The sequence below is a fragment of the Cyanistes caeruleus genome, chromosome Z (genome assembly GCF_971803275.1).
Source record: "Cyanistes caeruleus chromosome Z, bCyaCae1.hap1.1, whole genome shotgun sequence".
Taxonomy (NCBI): domain Eukaryota; kingdom Metazoa; phylum Chordata; class Aves; order Passeriformes; family Paridae; genus Cyanistes; species Cyanistes caeruleus.
In genome coordinates this window covers 28,830,869-28,850,070 of record NC_141732.1, presented here as the reverse complement: position 1 = coordinate 28,850,070, position 19,202 = coordinate 28,830,869, and the positions used below count along the sequence as shown (strand labels likewise).

Below are 19,202 nucleotides of genomic sequence, written 5' to 3'. Positions count from 1 at the left end.
GGTTAGCTTATTTTTAACATTTTACAGAAAACCAAGATGTCATTGAGCATTGTGATTGCAGTCTGTCTCATCAGAATAACTGGCCTTACCCTGATTAGAAGATAAGATTCTAATACATTCAGATTTTTCACTTGGTTTCAAAGGAGACACATTTTCCTAGTAATTAAAGGTATTACCTGTGTTGTTTTGTGCCTTATCAAGCAGATCTAAAATCTGACAATTTTGTTTATTGTCAAGGTACAATGTGTTGAAATTATTCTGGTTTTCTGGGCGTGATGCACTTTTCAGTGTTTTTTCTAGAGGAGCAGCAGTATTTAGGCTGTATGAAGATACTATGTCACTGAAATGCTGAAACAATAAAGTATTTGTCAGGAATGTTTATGGTACATGTCTACGCTGCCAAGTACAAAAAGATAAATCAATTGTTAAGATTATAAGATGTATAAATTTTTGTTTACTGGAACACAAAAAAAAAGTACTTACCAAAGCAGGACAGGCATGTACAGTACAAAATGTACCACCTGTCTTAAAGCTATAAACAGATTAAGTAATAGTTTCTGTCTTGAAATACAGGAAAAGAAATATCTTAATACAGTTTATTCTCTTTCATTCCTCCAAGACTGTAGGAAGAAGTGTCTGCAATGGACTGGCACCTATTATGCATTACAGAGAAATTTAACTGAGCTTCTTCTGTTAATAAAGATGGCTTTACATATATACAGTTAAAACAATAGTATGCACAATTTCACATTCAGTGTCCAGTTATCCATTCACTTGCTCCTTCACCTTACTGGAATGCTTTACCTTAATTGACTGGTGTTTTCAACCATTTTCTTGAATGATAAAATATATGCCTTTTTTATTGAATTAAATGACTGTATTCAGTCTACGATTTCCCCAGACTTGACCCAGCTGGAACAGTAGGAGCACACAATTCATCTCTCGGGCTCTGTCAAACACTTACTACTATGAATGCTAATATAGGGAGGGGGGAGGCAGACAGGAAGGAAGGAATGAAGGCAAGCAGGAAGGCAGGCAGGGAGGAAGGAGGGAAATCCTGGAAATATTTAATTGGAAAAACATCTTTTACATTAGAAATAGACAAAAGCCTGCACACACTCATACAATACTCAGTATTGTGAACCTTGAGGAGGAAGTTGATCTAATGAGTATTAGTTATATATACAGTTAAGGAAATGCTCTCATTATCTTCCCACAAACAAAACAGTGATTTAAAAAAATCTGCTGAGAATCAGCAGACTCAACATTTTGGAAATGAATGATAGGCTAAAACCTGTTATTAATTTTTAAACTACACCAGCCCATGCAAAAAACTCAACAAAACAACCACATATTACAACGGAGCAAAAGAAAAAAATTTGATCTAATACATAAAATAATTTTGGCCCACCTTTAAAACTTTTTTTGGAACCTCTGGCAGAAGTTCCTGGAGTTGATCAAAGCTTGCAAGAAATAACCTGTTCAGTGAAGACCCCTTCTTTAACATAAACTGAGCAACCAAAGGATTGATACATGGAAAAGTAAGCAAGCATTTCTCGGTCTGAAAATGGAAATTATTTTATTAGATTGATATCTGACAAAGCTTTTATCCTTTGTTTCCTGTTACTACAAAGTCACATCTTACTCAATAAGTCCTAGAGTATATAATAGAAAGACAGCTTTCAAACTGTATACTTTTATAGTCCAATAAAAATTAATTTTTCTTACTATTGGTGCAACAAAGTATAATTTCTGAAAAAGAGTTAAGTTCTGCATAACCATTTAACAAAAAGTAAGTTTAAATATGTTTATTTTCTAAAGACTAAAACCAGTGAATAACTTAAACTTGATTTTAAAATGCATTACCAGATTTACTATTAATTCTCCATGTTAAAGTGAATTACCTAGATCAATATAAACTGACAAAACTGGTTCTGTTTTACAAAACCTGTATTTGTTACAGGTAATGAAACAGGTGGCAAAAGCAGGAGTTGTCAGGGAGAGGATGAATGTCACAAACAGGGCAGCAAGTTGAGAGTAGCTGATTATCAGTGTCAGCTTCCTCTTCCTGACTTTCATAAAACACCAGGATCAAATATATTAAACAGAGACACAAAAACAATTAATCCTCTCAATTTTTTACCAGCATCCTTAATCTCTAAATTGGAAGACCTATAAACCAATACTCCTCTCTTGAAAGGCCATGCCAATAACTGCTTTATAATGCTTCTATAATTTTGCAAAAGCCAAAAAGCAATCTCAGCTTTACAAGAGTTCAAAGCTGTCACATAAAATGAACAAATCCATAAGTTTCATTTGAGCACCTTACTGTACAGGTTAAAGGATATCATATATTTGATGGTGAATGATGAGCCTGTTTCAGCATTTACTGAAATGAGTCATACAAGTAACTGCATGAGTTAAACAAGTTTTTACCATCTGTTACTAAAGCAAATTGGGATGTAATTCCATTGACTTCAATAATGGATCAGCACTGCTGATGAGCCACTGTATAGTTATAGTTATCTTTTACAATCTGGACAGTTTTTTAAACCTAGTGCCTAGAACTGTAGAACTGCACAAATTGGCAGGAAGATGTGGATAAACTTCCCTGCAGGTTAATTGTGAAAGCACAGAAAAAGACCAAGTTACATCTAATTCCGCTGACATGGATGATGGAAATTTCTATCTTTGCATATATGCTAGAAATATGCTTGTATAAATATCTGCATATCTAGATATCCATATATAATAATGCTTGTTTTAGTAATATATTTTAAGAGAACTACATCAAAAAAATATCCTAAAACTTTGTGAATCTTAGAAACAGGAAAATAACCCTGTAAATTCATGGGAAGAGAAACAAACCTCAGATGGCAAGACAGAAAGCCAGGATTTGTCCAGCCACTCATGAGGACTGATATTAGATGCTATCAAAATGTTGTCAGCAATCTGACGAATTACCAGTGCTGTCTCTTCAATCCCTGGAGTAAGAATTACCTAAAAGTGATACATAACATTCTTGGTTAAAACCTACTCTTAGGAATGTCTTAATTTGCTGCAGAAGTTGAGGTGAAAACTAAGGGTCACCCTGAACACAAGAGTTGGTACTGCAGTAATTAAACCTGATCCATGCTTATCATGCAGAAAAACTCTAACCTCTGACTACTAGCCTGGCTGCAATTACGCTCTTTATTTATCAAATCCTGTGTAGGTGAAATTAACTGATTTATCCTATAGGTCTTTTATATGTAACCAAATTTCTGGGTATAAATGAGCTCCTAATGAAACAAGACAATTGTGAGATGCTTATTACAGTTTAAGAAGATGTGTAACATTTTGAAGCTATAATTTTTACACAATCTACACTGCTGAGTGAAATGAAATGAAATTAAAAAAGCTTCATCCTCTCTTTGCCCTTGTAACTTTCATTTAATCAGGTAAATTTTATACCGTTTTTAATATGCAAATAATAATACAACATAATATTTATCTGAAACTTCAAATTAAGACATAAGAAGGATAAATATGTATTCTAAAAATTTATTAAAGGTATGGCCTCATTTTTTCACTCCTAGTTATAAAAAGACTTCAGCTGCTATTTGAATCTGATTCAACTTGTACTGCAGTCAACATAGTCTTTGCACTGACTTTACCAGCACTGAATTAAGATCCTCTCTTATTTCAGTAATTTTGAGCTATTTTATGTTTTTGATGTAGAAGGCATACTTGACTGAGCTTTTAGAAATATCATATCATGAAGATTAATACAGAAAAAAATTACCTTCACTTCAAAGTCTTCTGACTTCTGTGTAAGTTCAATTACAGTGGCATAAATTAAGACAAGATTAAGCAGAGTATTTCCCTTGAGACTGTACCTGTAAAACAGTTTTACTGGATCACTAATATTTAATAGGCACATGTAATAATCTCAAACCATTTGTTCCATGTCTTCATAAATATCTGTTTCATTTCCTGGAATTCAGAATACTGGTACAGTTTGAGCATTAATATCTGTGGAAAGAGAACTAGAGTACATTAAGGGACTGACTGCTGAAGGATGGACTGTAAGAAAAGAAAACAGAAAAACAGAAAAAAAAGAAAAAGAAAAAAAGAGAAAATAGTCTACAGAAAAGCAAGTCTGGTCTGAAGAAAAAGGTCTGGATCAAGGTCAGTCACTGGAGACACTGGAAAAAAAAAAACAACAGAGGAAATTACCACTTGCTTATAGAGTAAAAATCCCCAAAGAGGTAATAAATTAATGTTTATGAACCATGTCAACAAAAGGTGTGCTTCCATAGCAAAAGGAGAATTACTGATACACTGGAAGAACATTTGAAGAATGTTCCCCAGTTGCAAATTATATACAGTGAAACTAACACAGTAATTCATAACCATGCATTTGTAGGGGTTTACTTCAAAGAGATGTAGGAATAATTCCAGTATTTCATATCCTTATTGTTGTGAAATTTCTGGATCTGCTGATTTGAAATACACCTCATGTTAGTACTGCATCCCCAAAACTCTGTTTTTTTGTAACAACCCTTTCTTTATCATTTTTCTAAGACTAAAAATAGGCTTACAAATAAAAAACAAATTTTGTAACATTTTGGTGGTCTCCAGTGATCACTGTTACTTTTACAATTTCACTGAGTTTTTCAGTATGAGCACAACAACATTGTAACCAAACGAAAAACTCAAAGCACACTAGAAATACGAGTTTACAATACTTGCATTGTTCTAACATAAATGTATTCCTACAGAGAAGTTCAAAGATAAGTGAATATCACTTTATTTTAATAAGCAGCTTTCTTTAGTGACAAGTTGTTTTAAAAACAATATAAAACAATATAAAAACAGTATAACAAAAGAATTTAGTAACTTACTCTGAACTCAGTCTTTCTCTGGAATAGAAAATAATCCAACAGCACATATATTGGAGTGATAATGCCATCAGTCTCGATATTACAGTGTCACAAGAGTCCTCATAATTTAGTTCTTCCATACTCTACCATGAAATTTAAATAAAGAGTAGAAACTAAATAACTAATAAATAAAAATAATATTATTTAGTTACTAATAACTAATTTATAACATCACCATGGCTGCCCCAAGCTTCTAATGACTATCAATCTAATATGCAGAACCTAGACCAAACATAAATATAGCTAAACAATGTCAGCATTAAGGACACATATGGGAACTGGGAGAACTAGCTTGTATTCCAAACTTTTATTTTCTTTGAACTTCAAAAAGCTGATTCTTGGCTTTATGCCTCTTCTTCCTTGCTCTAAAAAGAAACACTGTCAATACCTTTATAGGCTATTCTTAAGATTTTTTGTGAACTTTATTGATGTAAAATACTGTCATAAACTTCTGAAGTACTTACTTGGCCTATACAAATCCTATCATACCTACACTGACTCTATAATAAAGTACAACATCACTAATTGCAGTAGCTTGTAGGAATGTCTATGCTGTACTTGTGATACTAATTGATTATTTTATTATGTATTATTTTTCAGAAGCAGCTCTTTTACCAGTAATCTGTCTTGCTGCATACCAGAATTCAAGTAGTATGCTATTGCTTAAACTATTATTTTTTATTAAAAGTAGGACAAATTATTCTACAGACTATTTCAGATAATCATCTGAAATGGGAGGAATTAATATGCACACTGGTAAGAGAATAGTATCATAAATACATTTAATTGGTTGTTACAAAATTTCTTTATGCAACCCTATTTTCAAGTATGCATCCTTTAACTACATTTCATATGATCAAATCACAGGTCAAATGTTACTTCAGTGAAGAAACTGAGAACATTTTAAACTAGTCAAACTGGCACAGACAGAATTTTAGGGTTAATGATTTGTGATGTGAAACAATGCATAAATTAAATATGATTATGGGAAAGAAAAGATAAGTCAGAAGTCTGAAGATATGGCCTAAAAGTGACCAAACACATAACAGAACTTGGACACAGTAGTTTCATTCTGTACCTGTAAAAAGATAGCAGTACCTTCATCTATTGTCAATACAACATAACGATCTATACTTCCAAAAAGCCTTAAGGAGTAACTACTGCTTCTTTCAACAAAGGTAATGCTGTACCTGAGGAAGTAAAACTGTTTCATTAGAACTCAGACAAGTAAAACAATACTATTTTCTTAAAGAAAATTGGTAACGTACACCCCCTAATATAGTTTTTTAACTTGCATGGTCTTGATCTTTCTCAAATGCTCAGTTCACTTTAAGACACACTTGAACAATACATATCAATGTAGCAGTGATTTAGTGAAATTAAATTATATTTCTAACCACACTGAGTATGACATTGACATCCAGGCTTCGAGTTTACAAAAAATAAGAGGTAATATAGATTATACTTATTATATATCATATATATTATATATATTATAATATAGATTCTATAGGTAATAGATTCCTAGAAACTTTTTCTGACAAACTTAACATATTGTATTTCTTTTCCTCCTTTCATGATTGTGCAGCACAAGGCAAAGCAAACTCCCTGACTGCCATTGGTATAATCCTAAAATTTCTGACTGACTTAGAACTGCCAGCAGTACAGCCTCCTGTTACGTTTTACTAGGAGACACAAGAGACCTAAACCTGAATCTGCCAGCAGTATGTCCTCTAGAAACTTTATGGACCGTGTATTGAGAAACTTTAAAAAAAGTAAACTTAGCTTTTCTGAAATTGTACAGCTGTTTGCTCATCTATTTAAGTCCTTCATCACTGCTAAAAGGAGCTAGTTAAAAAGTAACAAAACATTGTTCCCAGCTATGTGGCTTATAGCCAGGCTGAACAGAAAACTTGTTCAAGTCAGAGTTTAAAATCATGTCAGATTGTGGGTTCAAATTTTAAATGTCAAAGACATTTATTTTTTTCCCCTGCTTAACTGTAATTGGACACAGACAAAAAATTGCTCCACAGCTGACTCAAGGATATAGCCAGGATTAAAACTGGCATGTCTCTCCTACAACATGGTGAAATCAACTATCTGTATCTCTGTCATTATGTTTGAGAGATAGGGCTGCTCTGGTCCCTGTTTCTTTCTTTCTTTCTTTCTTTCTTTTCACTTTTCCCTCATGAGATAAAAGGTAGCTTTACCAAGTATTTATTACTGTGAAAGCAAAATTCAAGAAAATTATGTCAATAAAGAAGCACAATGATTTACAACCCTAGTAGTTTTCATACAGGTTATAGAGAATTAAAAACTAAGTGAATAGTGGATCTGAATTTTATGAGTAAATTAGCTTTTGTTGAAAACTTATCCTCTCCTAAACACTGTGATGCACCAGGAAAGATGATGTTTTACTGTTATTCAGCTTGAGTATTTAGCACAGCTTCAGTAGACAAAAAAAAAAAAGCAACAAAAAAAAATCCCAAAGTAATTTTTATGAAGAATTAAATACAAAGTCTTCCAAGGACCAAGAAGCACTAAAGAAAAGAAAAGTTTGTTAATGTTATGAATTTCAGAGAAAAGTAGACAATTAAAAAAGCTGTTTTGATTAAAAAGTACCAGCTACAATTAAAATATTGGCCAATTCCATTCTGGCTGGCATGTGTGTGAATTTCTAGTACTAAGTTATCAGCTTCAACAGAAAAAAACTATATTCTTTTCTCTTACAGTACTAATAGTTTAATCACAGGAATGTACCTGATAGCCAAACAGATAGCTAATACAAGACAGAGTAGAACAACGTACTGTTGTCATGTCAACATACAACATGTCCTGAGAATCTGAAAATAAATAGTCCACATGATTAAATAGGTTCTTTTCACTCACTTGGATTCAAAAAGCTGAAGAATATCTGGCATATTAAGAAGACCTTCAGTTGTCAGAAATACATATGGAATCTGTACTTCCAGAAGAAAGGAACCACCACGATTCCCTGAAACATTTTATATATGTAAGATAATAGCTTAATAAGCAAAAAAATGGAGTTTTTTGCTTATTGATGTTCTAAATACATAATATCTAAATAAATACAAATGGACATTTGAAAGTGCATTTTTTATTCATCTCCAATAAAATGCTTCCACTCTATACTTTTTTTTTCCCCAAAATGAAACTCCTTTGAATGTCTTTGAAATTATGCTTTAATTCAGACTTTTTTAGATCTACAACATTCCCTTAGGATGAGGAAGGGTGGGTACAGCTTGCAGAAGCTGTAAACAACTTAAGAACTTGGCACAAGTGTCTTATGAACCCACATGTACTACTACATCCTGGCCAAAACTAGGTTTACACTCAAATAAAAACACCTCCTTGCCGCATAGATAACCCAGCACTGTTTGTTTAGCTTTAGCTCTTGTAATATATTAGTCATGCTCTTTCACAGGCATATGAATATAGCAATTTATGGAACAGAAAATATTTTCTTTTCACATCTCAGTCTAACTGTTTATTACAATTCTGGAGAGCACTTACCCATTTGTATTGTTCCAGGGAGGGTGGTTTTAAAAGTCATGTAAGTAACATTCAGATTTTTGCACAGATTTTTCCAGCCAGAATTTTCAGAGTAATCATATTCCATTACTAATGAGAAGTGTGTCCAAGGGAAGTCAGCTCCAATTTGCTGATTATGTACAATAACACAGGAATATCTACTAAGACTTAAAAAAACACAATAAAATATAAATAAAAGTAAGTGTAGGTAGAATTACCCTCAGGACAAAATAAACTCAGTTTTACTTTGATGAATTCTAACTGCTTAAAGTCTGTTTACAAAAAATTATTTACCCTTCCTGGCTAAGTCTCCAACTCCTTTTAAAATTAATTCAAAAATCAAAATCTGTACTCTTCCTCCTATAGTTATCTGCCTGAAATATTTTATTTTCTAGAAATGTAATTTGTCATTTCTTCTGTTATGCACTTTCACCACTGTTTTCTAAAACATGCCAAAATAATGTTTTTCTACTAAAAAAGTTTTCCTAAACAGACAAAACAACATTTAAAGAATATGCAATTGTTTGTTCCCTAAAGTTCCCTTAAGCCCCACCAAGCATTTTTCTAGAGTCGACAAAATTCTCAACTCTAAAAATGAAGCTGTAGGTTCATATCATGGAGACTTTACTCCAGACTGGAAAGCCCCATAGAAATGTACTAAAGTAACTGAAGTTTCACTAACCTTAGTCCTGACTAAAGAATTTGTTCTCAAGAATCAAGAATGTGGCTTACTTGCTTATTATCTCTTTACAACTTAAAGGGCTTCCTTTCTTCTCAGAATTCAAATCCACAACTTTCAAGCCTGCATTAAAAAAATCAAAGAGTTTATGAAATAAATGAACCTCTATCACTATGAATCAACGCACAACAGTAAGTAGTAAATGTGGAACAACACAGGTTATTAAAATTTCAAGTATTACATATTCTGTCTTGCTGAAGTCCTGTACAATTTCTGTTTGTATTGTACTGTTTGATGTAATGGTTTAGAAACTTCATTTTCAGAGCCCAAGGAAAAAGTAACACAAACAAGTTTCATGTCTCACAAACTCACAACCCCATTACCTTAAAATGAAGTATTAAAGGGTAATACAAAAGGAAGCATATTTTCCCCTTTAATAAGTTTAATTTCTTTACACTTTTTATACATTTGAAATTTTAACTGGAAGATGTATCTAAGAAGGAATGTTGGTAGTGGACTGTAAGAGACAGTGGTGAGATGGGGACTACAGATGGCTCTTCTTTATAATGCTGTTTATTCTATAGACTAGATTACAGCAAGGGGTCATGAGTATTCCTACAGCTGCTGGCTATAGGCAAACCATGTGTCCTGAAGCCCATTTAGTTTAGTTACAATGCATTATATCTCTTTCTTTTGCTGTGCATATTATTACATAACAACCAATTAGCATCATACACAATATCTTCACATTTACATGTATCCTATCAAAACTGCTAAATTTACCTATTTACCTAATTACATTTATCCTATCATAACTGCTAAATACTATGTTAGTGACTAACCAATCATTTGAGTTAGTAATTAAATGCTAAACTGTGAAACTTGTTTTGCAGTGGAAAATTGTTTTTGCTTTGGTAAAAAAAATCTTTCTGTCTATGCTTTTTTACTTGGTAGAAAACATGATTTGTTTGAAGACCATGTAACCTGTTGGACTTTAGCCATAAAACCTCCTTCTAACTGACTAAACATTTGTTCTAAACCTTCCAACTCGACTAAACCTTTGTTCTCTCAGCTGCTTCGGCAACAACTGGTCCTAGAAACATCTTTTATATATCAAAGCTTCTTTTCATTTCTAGAGAACCTTCTGCTAAGCATTCATACCACTAAAACTTTTCTGTTAAATTTTCATCCTTCCCAGCACTACACAAGTGCCTATTTTCAAAAGTGTAGTTGGATTGACCTGTGTTTGCAACCAAGTCTTAAAACTTAAATGATCTTAATTTTCATTAAATATTATTATTAGCAAAAGCACTGTGAACATGCCTCCTCCCTTTCAAAACATTCTAAAAGACAGGCTTTCTTCTTTTAAGAGCACAGGAAATCTAACTTTATTTTTAAAGGCAAAAGAACAGTACAATACACGATACTTGATAAGGTTCAAGCAAGTAGGATTTATGAAAATGGAATATAAAAAATCAATATGAAAGGAAACATGTTTGTTTTACCAGCTGAATTTGCAGTGTTGAACAAGCTTGTACTTGTAAAATTACAGGTAAAATGTTGACGTGATGAAAGTGCAAGTTGTATCAGTGGGGAGGTGGGATACTGGAAATAGTATATTTTTGCCTTGAGTTTCATAGATTGATACAGCTTATGCTGACATATTTAACAAATTAGCAAACAACATCAGCAACATATAGCTAAAGGAAAACATGATTTGTATCTGACTACTCATTCAAGGCTTTACGCTGGGGAGTTTAGTCCAGACTTTTAAAAAGAAAGTTTGTGACCAATGATGAACTAAAAACAATGAAACAATCTGATCAAGATAACAGATGCAAATAAAATTAGGCTATGGGCTGTCCACAATTTCTTCATGTTCTGTTAAAAAAATTTTTGACTCAACACAGAAATTAACCACTCTCTTGCAATAGAACACATTAAACCAGAACACTTAAATGGGAGAAAATAAAAGATAAAAGGCTGATGGAAGAGTTGCAAAATATTAAACAGTATGAGAAAAGTATGTAGGAAGGCTCCTGATGAGAAGGAAGAAACACCTGCACCAAGCATTCAAACAGGAATGCAGCAATCTACAGAGTAACAGCCACTTTTTATATCAAAAAATCACATTAAATAATTACTTACCATCTATCCCAGATAATGGGTGAATGAAGGCAGCTTTTTCAGAGTCCATCCTTGTAATGATTAGTATCTGTATGAAGACAAGTAAAAGAAACTGTAGTAATGTTATTTTTTTTTTTCTTTCAATCCACATACATCTTTCTTTCTCTTCTGCATAGAACATACAAGATTGAATAAACAGATGGCAAAACCAGAAACTTTGGAGTTTTCCACAACAACAATTGTAGAGTATCTCAAGTTGGAACCTATAAGGATAGAGTCCAACTGCCTGCTTCTCACAGGACTACCTAAAACGAAACCATATGACTATGTCCAAGATCTTCTTGAACTTGGACAGGCTTGGTACTTAACCACTCCTGTTACAGGGAAGACCACCCTCTAAGTGGAGAATCTTTTGCCTAATGTGCCTGAACATCCTCTGACACTGCTTCATTCCAGTTGCTGTGTCCTAGTTAGTGGTCACCGGAGGGAAGAGATATGCACCTTCCCCACTGCTGTTTCGCTTGAGGAAGGTGTAGGCTGTGAACGGGTCACCCCTCAGCCTTCTCTTCCCCACAAGGAACAACAGAATTGACCTTAGCTGCCCCTCCTCTTGCCCTTGAGACCTTCTACCATCTTGGTCCTCCTCTTCTGGACGGACAAAAGCAACAAGTTTGATATCCTGCTTATATTGTGGCACCCAGACCTGCCCCCAGCACTGGAGGTGAGGCTGCCCCAGCTCAGAGCAGAGCAGGACAATCCCCTCCTTTGCCCAGCTGTGATGCTGGGCCTGATGCCCCTAAGGACATGACTGGCCCTCCTCCTGGCTGCCACGGCACTGCTGACTCAACTTGCAATTGACCCAGACTTCTGTTCCCTTTCCACTAGGCTCCAGTCTCTTCTTTCCCAATTTGTATGTATAAACACGATCGCCCCATCCCAGGTGGAGAATCTGGCACTCAGTCTCAGTATACTTCATAGAGCTGGTGAGTGCTCAGCTCCCTAATTTAATTTTTCTGTAAGGCCTTTCTACTCTCAAGACAGTCCACTGTTCCTCCTAATTTAGTGTCATCAGTAAAATCACTTAATACACTTTTGATTCCTGTGTCCAGACAACTTATAAAAACAATTAAGAGCACTGTCTCTAAAACTGAGCCCCGAGGAGCACCACTGGTCACTGGCCACCAGCCAGTAATGTAATTCCATTCACTGTAATTCTTTGAGCTCAACCCACCAGTCAATTGCTCACCTAACCCAATATTATGGACTTGTCTAGCTCTGTGATGAGCAGTTCATCTCGGATACTGTGAGAGACGATATTAAAAGCTTTGCTAAAATTAAAAACTACACTCACTGGCTTCCCTGGGTCAACTAGGTGGGTCACCTTGTTATAAGTGGGAAAACAAAGGAAATGAAGTTGGTTAAGTAGCACTTTTCTCTGAACCCATGCTGGTTGCAGCCAATGGCTGCATTGTGTTTCAAGAGTTGTTCAGTAAGTCCCAGAATAAACTTTTCTATAATTTTAACAGGCACTGAAGTGGGATGGACAAGTCTGCAATTACCAGAGGCTTTCTTCTTTCCCTTCTTGAAAACTGAAACAACATTTAACACCTTCCAATCAACTGGGATCTCTCCAGACTCCCAAGACTGTTTGAAAATAATGGGAAGAATTCCCACAATGATATTTTTGAGCTCCTTTAGAACCTTGGGATGAACCCCACTGGGCTCATATGTCTATGCACATCCAGATGGAGTAGCAAGTTTCAAACAAGTTGAGGATTGGCTGGGAGTTTAACATTATCCTCACAGTCTTCTAACACTGCACTCTGGGGATTGAAGACAGAGACAAAACAAGGCACTGTTTTAATGCCTCTGCTTTGTCTATGTCCCTATCTGTGAGGTGACAACCTTGTTGAGCAATAGACCAATGTTATCTCTGATTTCTATTTTGCTCTTGACTTATTTAAAAAAGCTCTTTTTGTCTTCCATCATGGTGTTGGCCAGCTTGAACTTCAGTTGAGCTTTGGCCATTTAAATTTTCTCCCTACAGGAGTGAAGAGCCTCTTTAAAGTCCCTTCATGTCACCTGTTTGTAAGTGACTTCCAAAGTCCATATATTCCTTTTCCACCTAAATTCTAGAAGATCCCTGCCTTGCTTGCTTGGCTTTTGACTTGCTTGGAATTGCCTGCTCCTGTACTCAAAAAGAATGCTACTTAAAGACACTATCTGAAGATATTATACCACATTATTACTATTGTACTAGACAGATCTGTCACATTTGAAACACTATCCTTATGGAAAAAAAAACTTAAGCTGAAGATACATAGAATTCAGCCTGCAAAGTACTGATGTACTGGAGAGAGGTACTGTATGCACTGCTGAACTAGTTAAAAATATTTTTCCAGTCTGTAGATGAAGTCACAAAAGTGTTTCTGCCAGAGATATGAGACTTGTTAAATATTGCTTAAGACAAAAATGTTGAAAAGGATTAGAATCTACCAAACTAACACAGCATTAAAAAGAATCCCCACCACAGAAGGTGTTTATCTCGTCCATCATTTCAACTGATACAAACTAAACACATACTATACTAAGTATAAAAAGAAGAATATGTACCTACATACATGCACCATACTGTCTGACAGGATGCTCTCTGAACTTTTATGCCAACAGACATTTTTCATGGTGCACACAAGGTAAACTTTTTAAGAAGGCACATAGCATTGGCTCAGTCTTATGATTTACAGACATAAGATAATCATATGTGTAAATATTAAAAGTGTGTTAGATCTTGCCAGAAAAGAACTTCTGGTCAGACAATCATAAGGCAGATTTCAACTTCCTTAAGTAGGTGCACAGAAGAACCAGTCAACAATCCACTGTCATCTTTATAAGCAGTTTTGGACAACTGCATTTAAAAATGTAGACCTGCTTTTCCACACACAATTCAACAGCAGACTCATTATACAGTCACATGAGCTAGATGAATTTGTATCTAATCATGAGTACAAAAGATAATGAAACAAAGAGCAGAATTAATTATTTTTCTAAATCAGCAGTAGCTTCTTCCTTGCAAAGGAAATATCCCATTAGAATCCTGCATCAATAACAACTTTGGCTAATAAAAGGATAATGAGACTATAATATTTCACATCATATTAACTGATATTGATGTGATATGATCGAATAGTAAATAGTTCATTGAATACAACTTTTACTTCTTATTAAACTGGAATACTCCTTCTACCTAGACTGGCTCATAAAAACCTGTCTCTGAATGCTAGGAAACAATAAGCAATTAGTAATTAAGAATAAAATCATATGTAACATAATATTGCACACACGTGGAACAACATCAGGTTCTCATATACCTCCTACAAAATAATCCTAGTATGACAAAGCAAAATGTGTTGCTCTTAAGAAGACAAAAAGAATGCAAAATCATCTTAGTGTGTCAGCTGAAGGACAGACAAGACAATCAGTTGCTTCATTTTAATTTAAATCATAGAAGGGTGTATAATAAGGTATTATATTGTTCTTCTCAGCAAAATTTAATCATAAGATATTCAGAGCTCCCAGTGCAACTCTTAAACACAAGAAGAATAAATCCCCTGGAAGTAAAGTGCGGAAAGAAGCTAAAATAAACCTAAAGATCTTTTTTGGCTGCGTTTAGGATCATAAATTCTATTCCAAACAGAACACTTTTAACACTACGCATTTCATCCTGTTTCCTAACATGATCAGTATTCTGTAAAGAAATAATAAATATTTTGCAAAGGAAAGCGGTGATTTTCACTGCATCGTATCACCCAAAATATTCACATATCAGAAAAGAGAATCTTTGGATAATCTCAATATCCTCCAGAACTCTCTCTTCCACATCAAAGCTATCACTCACAAATATTTTCTTCTTATATCATTCAAATGCCAGGAGGTTGGCTAGATACACTGGTTAACAGAGGTTATCTGTGGATGACACCATCCACACACTCCTTGGCATACATACACTCCAAGTCATGCCATTTAGGCACACATTCATGACCTGCACTATGATTCTCTCTGTGTCAGATGATTGATGCTTTCAAATAAAAGATTACACTATAATTTTCAGTAACTGATGTGATACAATATACTTATCAAGAAAACAAAACCACCTGCAACAAGATAAAGCCCTGGCAATGCTAAAACTCTTTTGCATGTTTTTAACGTATGCAACAACAGGAGATTTGAGCAAACAAAAACTTGTATTGCTGTGACAGAGTTCTTAAAATTTATATTAGTCTTACTTAACAGATACCATGGGGTAATTATTATACTTTCTTTTCATAAACAAACCCTTGTTAAAACATAATTTTGCAATTATTCATGTAATCTGGAACAATTTTGTTTGTTAAGAGAAAGTGGTTACATTGTGTTAACCTTAACACTCTGTTTCTCTCCATAACTTTTCATCCAATTTAACATTTCACACTGAAGTGCTGTTATTTTGGGATGAGTTTCATGCTTTTTCTGGCTGCTGTACTGTATAATCTTCAACTGCCTCCAGATATTATTCAAACAGGATTCTAAAATGTTTTTATAGATATCCTTTGCCTTGGACAAATAACCTGTTAATAAAGCAACAAAAGAAGTAAATAAAGTGACAAAATATATTTGTCAAGCATCTGCACATCAATTTAAAATTTGTGTGAAGGTATCTAACACAAAAACAGAGGAAATTTTATGGCTCCCCAGTATGGAAGGAGAATACGACCACTAATCGGATACACAAATGGTGTTTATAAAATTGCTCTACTTTATGTAGTATCTGCTATGTAACTCCAGATAGAATTATACAAAGATTGCATCCTAAAACTGCAGATGCTAGCAGCAACTCTCTTATATTTAACTAATCTGTATTGTTTACTAACTAACAACAGTATTTCTATCACTGTTGTCTAAAGCTTGTTTGTCCTGTGTGTTTACCACTTGCCATATTACACAACTATTCTCAACTCTGAATGATGCCTTCTATGAATAAATGGTGAACAATGGGGTAATCTTAAAATGCATAAAGAAGAAATACATCCAATATAACTACACAATGAATCACTGCACATCAACACAATAGTGAAGACTACAAGGCCTACTTAGTATCTTGCTCAATTTTCTAATTTTTTGTAATTTTACTTGTACAATTTCCTGTGTGAGCTGTTGCTCAGGTTTGGAAACACAGGTGCTTTTGTAATTCCGAAATATCATCTAGAGTGCTTCTGCTGCAACAAACAATGGAGGAAGAACTGCCCATTTTTCTTCCTCCCATCCTTCTACATTATTTAGCGTAATGATAGAATTGTACTTGGGGTACTTGGGTTTCTACTTATATATTTGTTCTGTATTCTTCTTCCTATTCTTTAATTGCTAGAAATATTTAGGGAAATACAAAATATTTTTCCCTACAGTTAAGTTTATGGCAGATGTTTTACATTTTACATCAATTTTAAGGAAACACCATCCATCAAGGGATATTTCAGACTGAAGGTAGATGCTCTGAAGCAACTTTATCTCCTGTAAAGACAAAGGGAGTCTGACTTTCCTAGGGCATTCATATACACCGACTTCAATTTTTTATGGATCTATCCTGACAGAGGTATCTGAAAATTCAAAATACACAACTATGGGAATTTGACAAGCTCAGCATTATCATTTCAGGCATTAAGCTGGGTTACAATGGATTGTCATGTTCCAAATTTGAATAAGACCAGAAAAGCTCCAAAAAAAGGGGTGTTCTATGTAAGTCCAGTGTTGTAAGTTCAAACTTCTTCCCTCGTGACATATTAGATAACTTTTAAGATTTTGCTTAAGGTGCTTTCAGATTTAAGTAGCTCACTTCCACAAAGCCCAACAATATTTTACTTGGGAAGTGTTTCACACACACAAAAGATGAAAGGACTTGACAATCTTAACATGCTCCTCGGTTTCCACACAGAGATTCCAATGGAAATTTCCCATTCTGAGATATAAGACATTATAAATGTGGAAGTTCTTAACAAATCCATGGAATAACATAAACACCAGTCTATTAGTCATGACCGATGGCAAATGTGAGGGATGGCCTGCACAACACACACAAATCTTTGGGTTTCTGGGTATCATTATTCAGTACTGAAAACAAACCTAGAGCTGTATCCAAGCCACATGTTAGTAGCAAATCTCGAACTGTCACCAGCAGGTGTACCAGAGCAGCATGTCTGAACAGCATGATTTCCTTCTCATCTATTTTACCTTTACAAATAGAAGACAGAGGTGTGGTCTACATAAAATTTTACAAGTCACATTAGACATATATATATATATAGTCAGCTTAAAAGATCCTGGCATCTAAGCATTTTCATTAAACACACTTAAACATAGATAAACTTCAGAGGTTAACCTTCAGATCTGGTGGTCTTGCCAAATAGCTTATGATATGGCATAACTTTTCCCAGGCCATCTGACCCAGAGCAGGTGGCACACAGGTGGTGTTTTTGAAAGGTGTGTACAGATAGATAGAGCTTGTGGGACAAGGAGGGAACACATCGCTTTACTGATTTTAGTGTGGCAATTCTCTGCACCTAATTAATATCTCATGACAAGTATCTTCACCTTCAAGAAGGTAAATTTGAAGGACATTTGCTTCTTCTTAGCCCTACACACATCATACAAATGTATGGGCTTCCTATTCCATATCATGTATCCATTTTGAATATGTACTATAGGACTTGATTGAACAGGAAGGAATTTCTAGTTGAAGACAGAAGGTAATTTTGGGAATTCCACACAAGTAATGGTTCACTTCATTATCATAAACCAGAAATTTTTGAAAACTCAACTATAGAGTAAGTCTACTTAATAATAAAACACATATTTCAAAATACTAAAAAAGGTTGAAGAAGATAATTAAAGAATAAATTACTACAGCCGAAGGTGCATAATAGGAGGAAAATAGTAGCTAGTTCTATGTACTGGGATTAACATAACTTTTAATTCAAAAAGGAAAGCAAAGCACTTGGGAAGGAAAAATCAATGTAAGGACACAGCATACAGAAGGGCATAGCTGGAAACCCCAAGAAATACAAAGATCTCACAACTATTCTGCATCAAAAGATAGAAACTCAATGTTAGCTCTGTTAGTGAAGGACTACATTCAGCTCTTTAAACCAATCACCATAAGAACTCAGTGGGGAATACAGGTAATTTAGAAACATAGTAACACAGTAAGAAACCGCTTCATTTTGCAAGACTGGAGGATTTGGTGATATTTGCTGCATGAAAGACCAGCAGGGGAATAGCAATCTGCTAATAGATCACTACCATCACAGTAAGTGATTGTTTCCTATGCTCACTCAGGGATCAAGGAGAAAATGTATCAGCATCCTCTGGAGTAAAGTGGAATACGACTGGATATTGTGAAACTATTTAAAACTGGGAAGGAAATAAAAGATGTTACCAGAGAGATTTCTGTATCTCTTACAGAGATAGAGAAATAGTCATTAGGAATGAATTGGATATTTTCTCTCTTGTTTCTGAAGACCTTTCAGCAAGAAATATACTTACTTCCTTCTGCTGCTTTAGTTGGGGAAAAATGCAATTTCCATAGCATGTACATGCATTTGAGAGGATGTAAATTTTCTTATATGAATCTTTAATTGAAATGCAGACTCTTACATATTTTTTTCCTTGATTCAGAGAAGCAGTAGAAATTCTCTATATACTTTTCTCACTAATGTTTTCCTTTCTTGATTCGCTGATACAGATATAGATACCATATTTGTCCCTGATGTTTGTGAAGACAGTGTTTGCTTTTTTGTAAGCTCCCTCACATTAAGAGAGGGCTTCTGCTGACATTTTAATATGGTAATTCTATAGATCACAGGCTGTCATTCTGCAGGGCCAACTACAGT

At 34.6% G+C, this 19,202-nt stretch overlaps 1 protein-coding gene across 10 annotated transcripts in view; it reads right to left on the bottom strand.

The window, feature by feature from the left end:
- Positions 1–19,202, bottom strand: part of SHOC1 (shortage in chiasmata 1) — a 94,934-nt gene that overhangs the window by 3,352 nt on the left and 72,380 nt on the right. For 9 of the 10 annotated variants that reach the window (XM_023944340.2, XM_023944339.2, XM_086869312.1 and 6 more), the window contains 12 exons: positions 17,437–17,544; positions 15,700–15,887; positions 11,305–11,371; positions 9,210–9,279; positions 8,460–8,644; positions 7,815–7,920; positions 6,004–6,115; positions 4,887–5,008; positions 3,785–3,878; positions 2,869–3,000; positions 1,412–1,561; positions 177–348 (listed from right to left, as the gene is read on the bottom strand). In XM_023944340.2, the coding sequence (XP_023800108.2) occupies positions 177–348; positions 1,412–1,561; positions 2,869–3,000; positions 3,785–3,878; positions 4,887–5,008; positions 6,004–6,115; positions 7,815–7,920; positions 8,460–8,644; positions 9,210–9,279; positions 11,305–11,371; positions 15,700–15,887; positions 17,437–17,544 (1,506 nt within the window). The remainder of the gene's footprint in view (positions 1–176; positions 349–1,411; positions 1,562–2,868; positions 3,001–3,784; positions 3,879–4,886; positions 5,009–6,003; positions 6,116–7,814; positions 7,921–8,459; positions 8,645–9,209; positions 9,280–11,304; positions 11,372–15,699; positions 15,888–17,436; positions 17,545–19,202) is intronic. The other variant, XR_015281045.1, reaches the window with a different exon arrangement.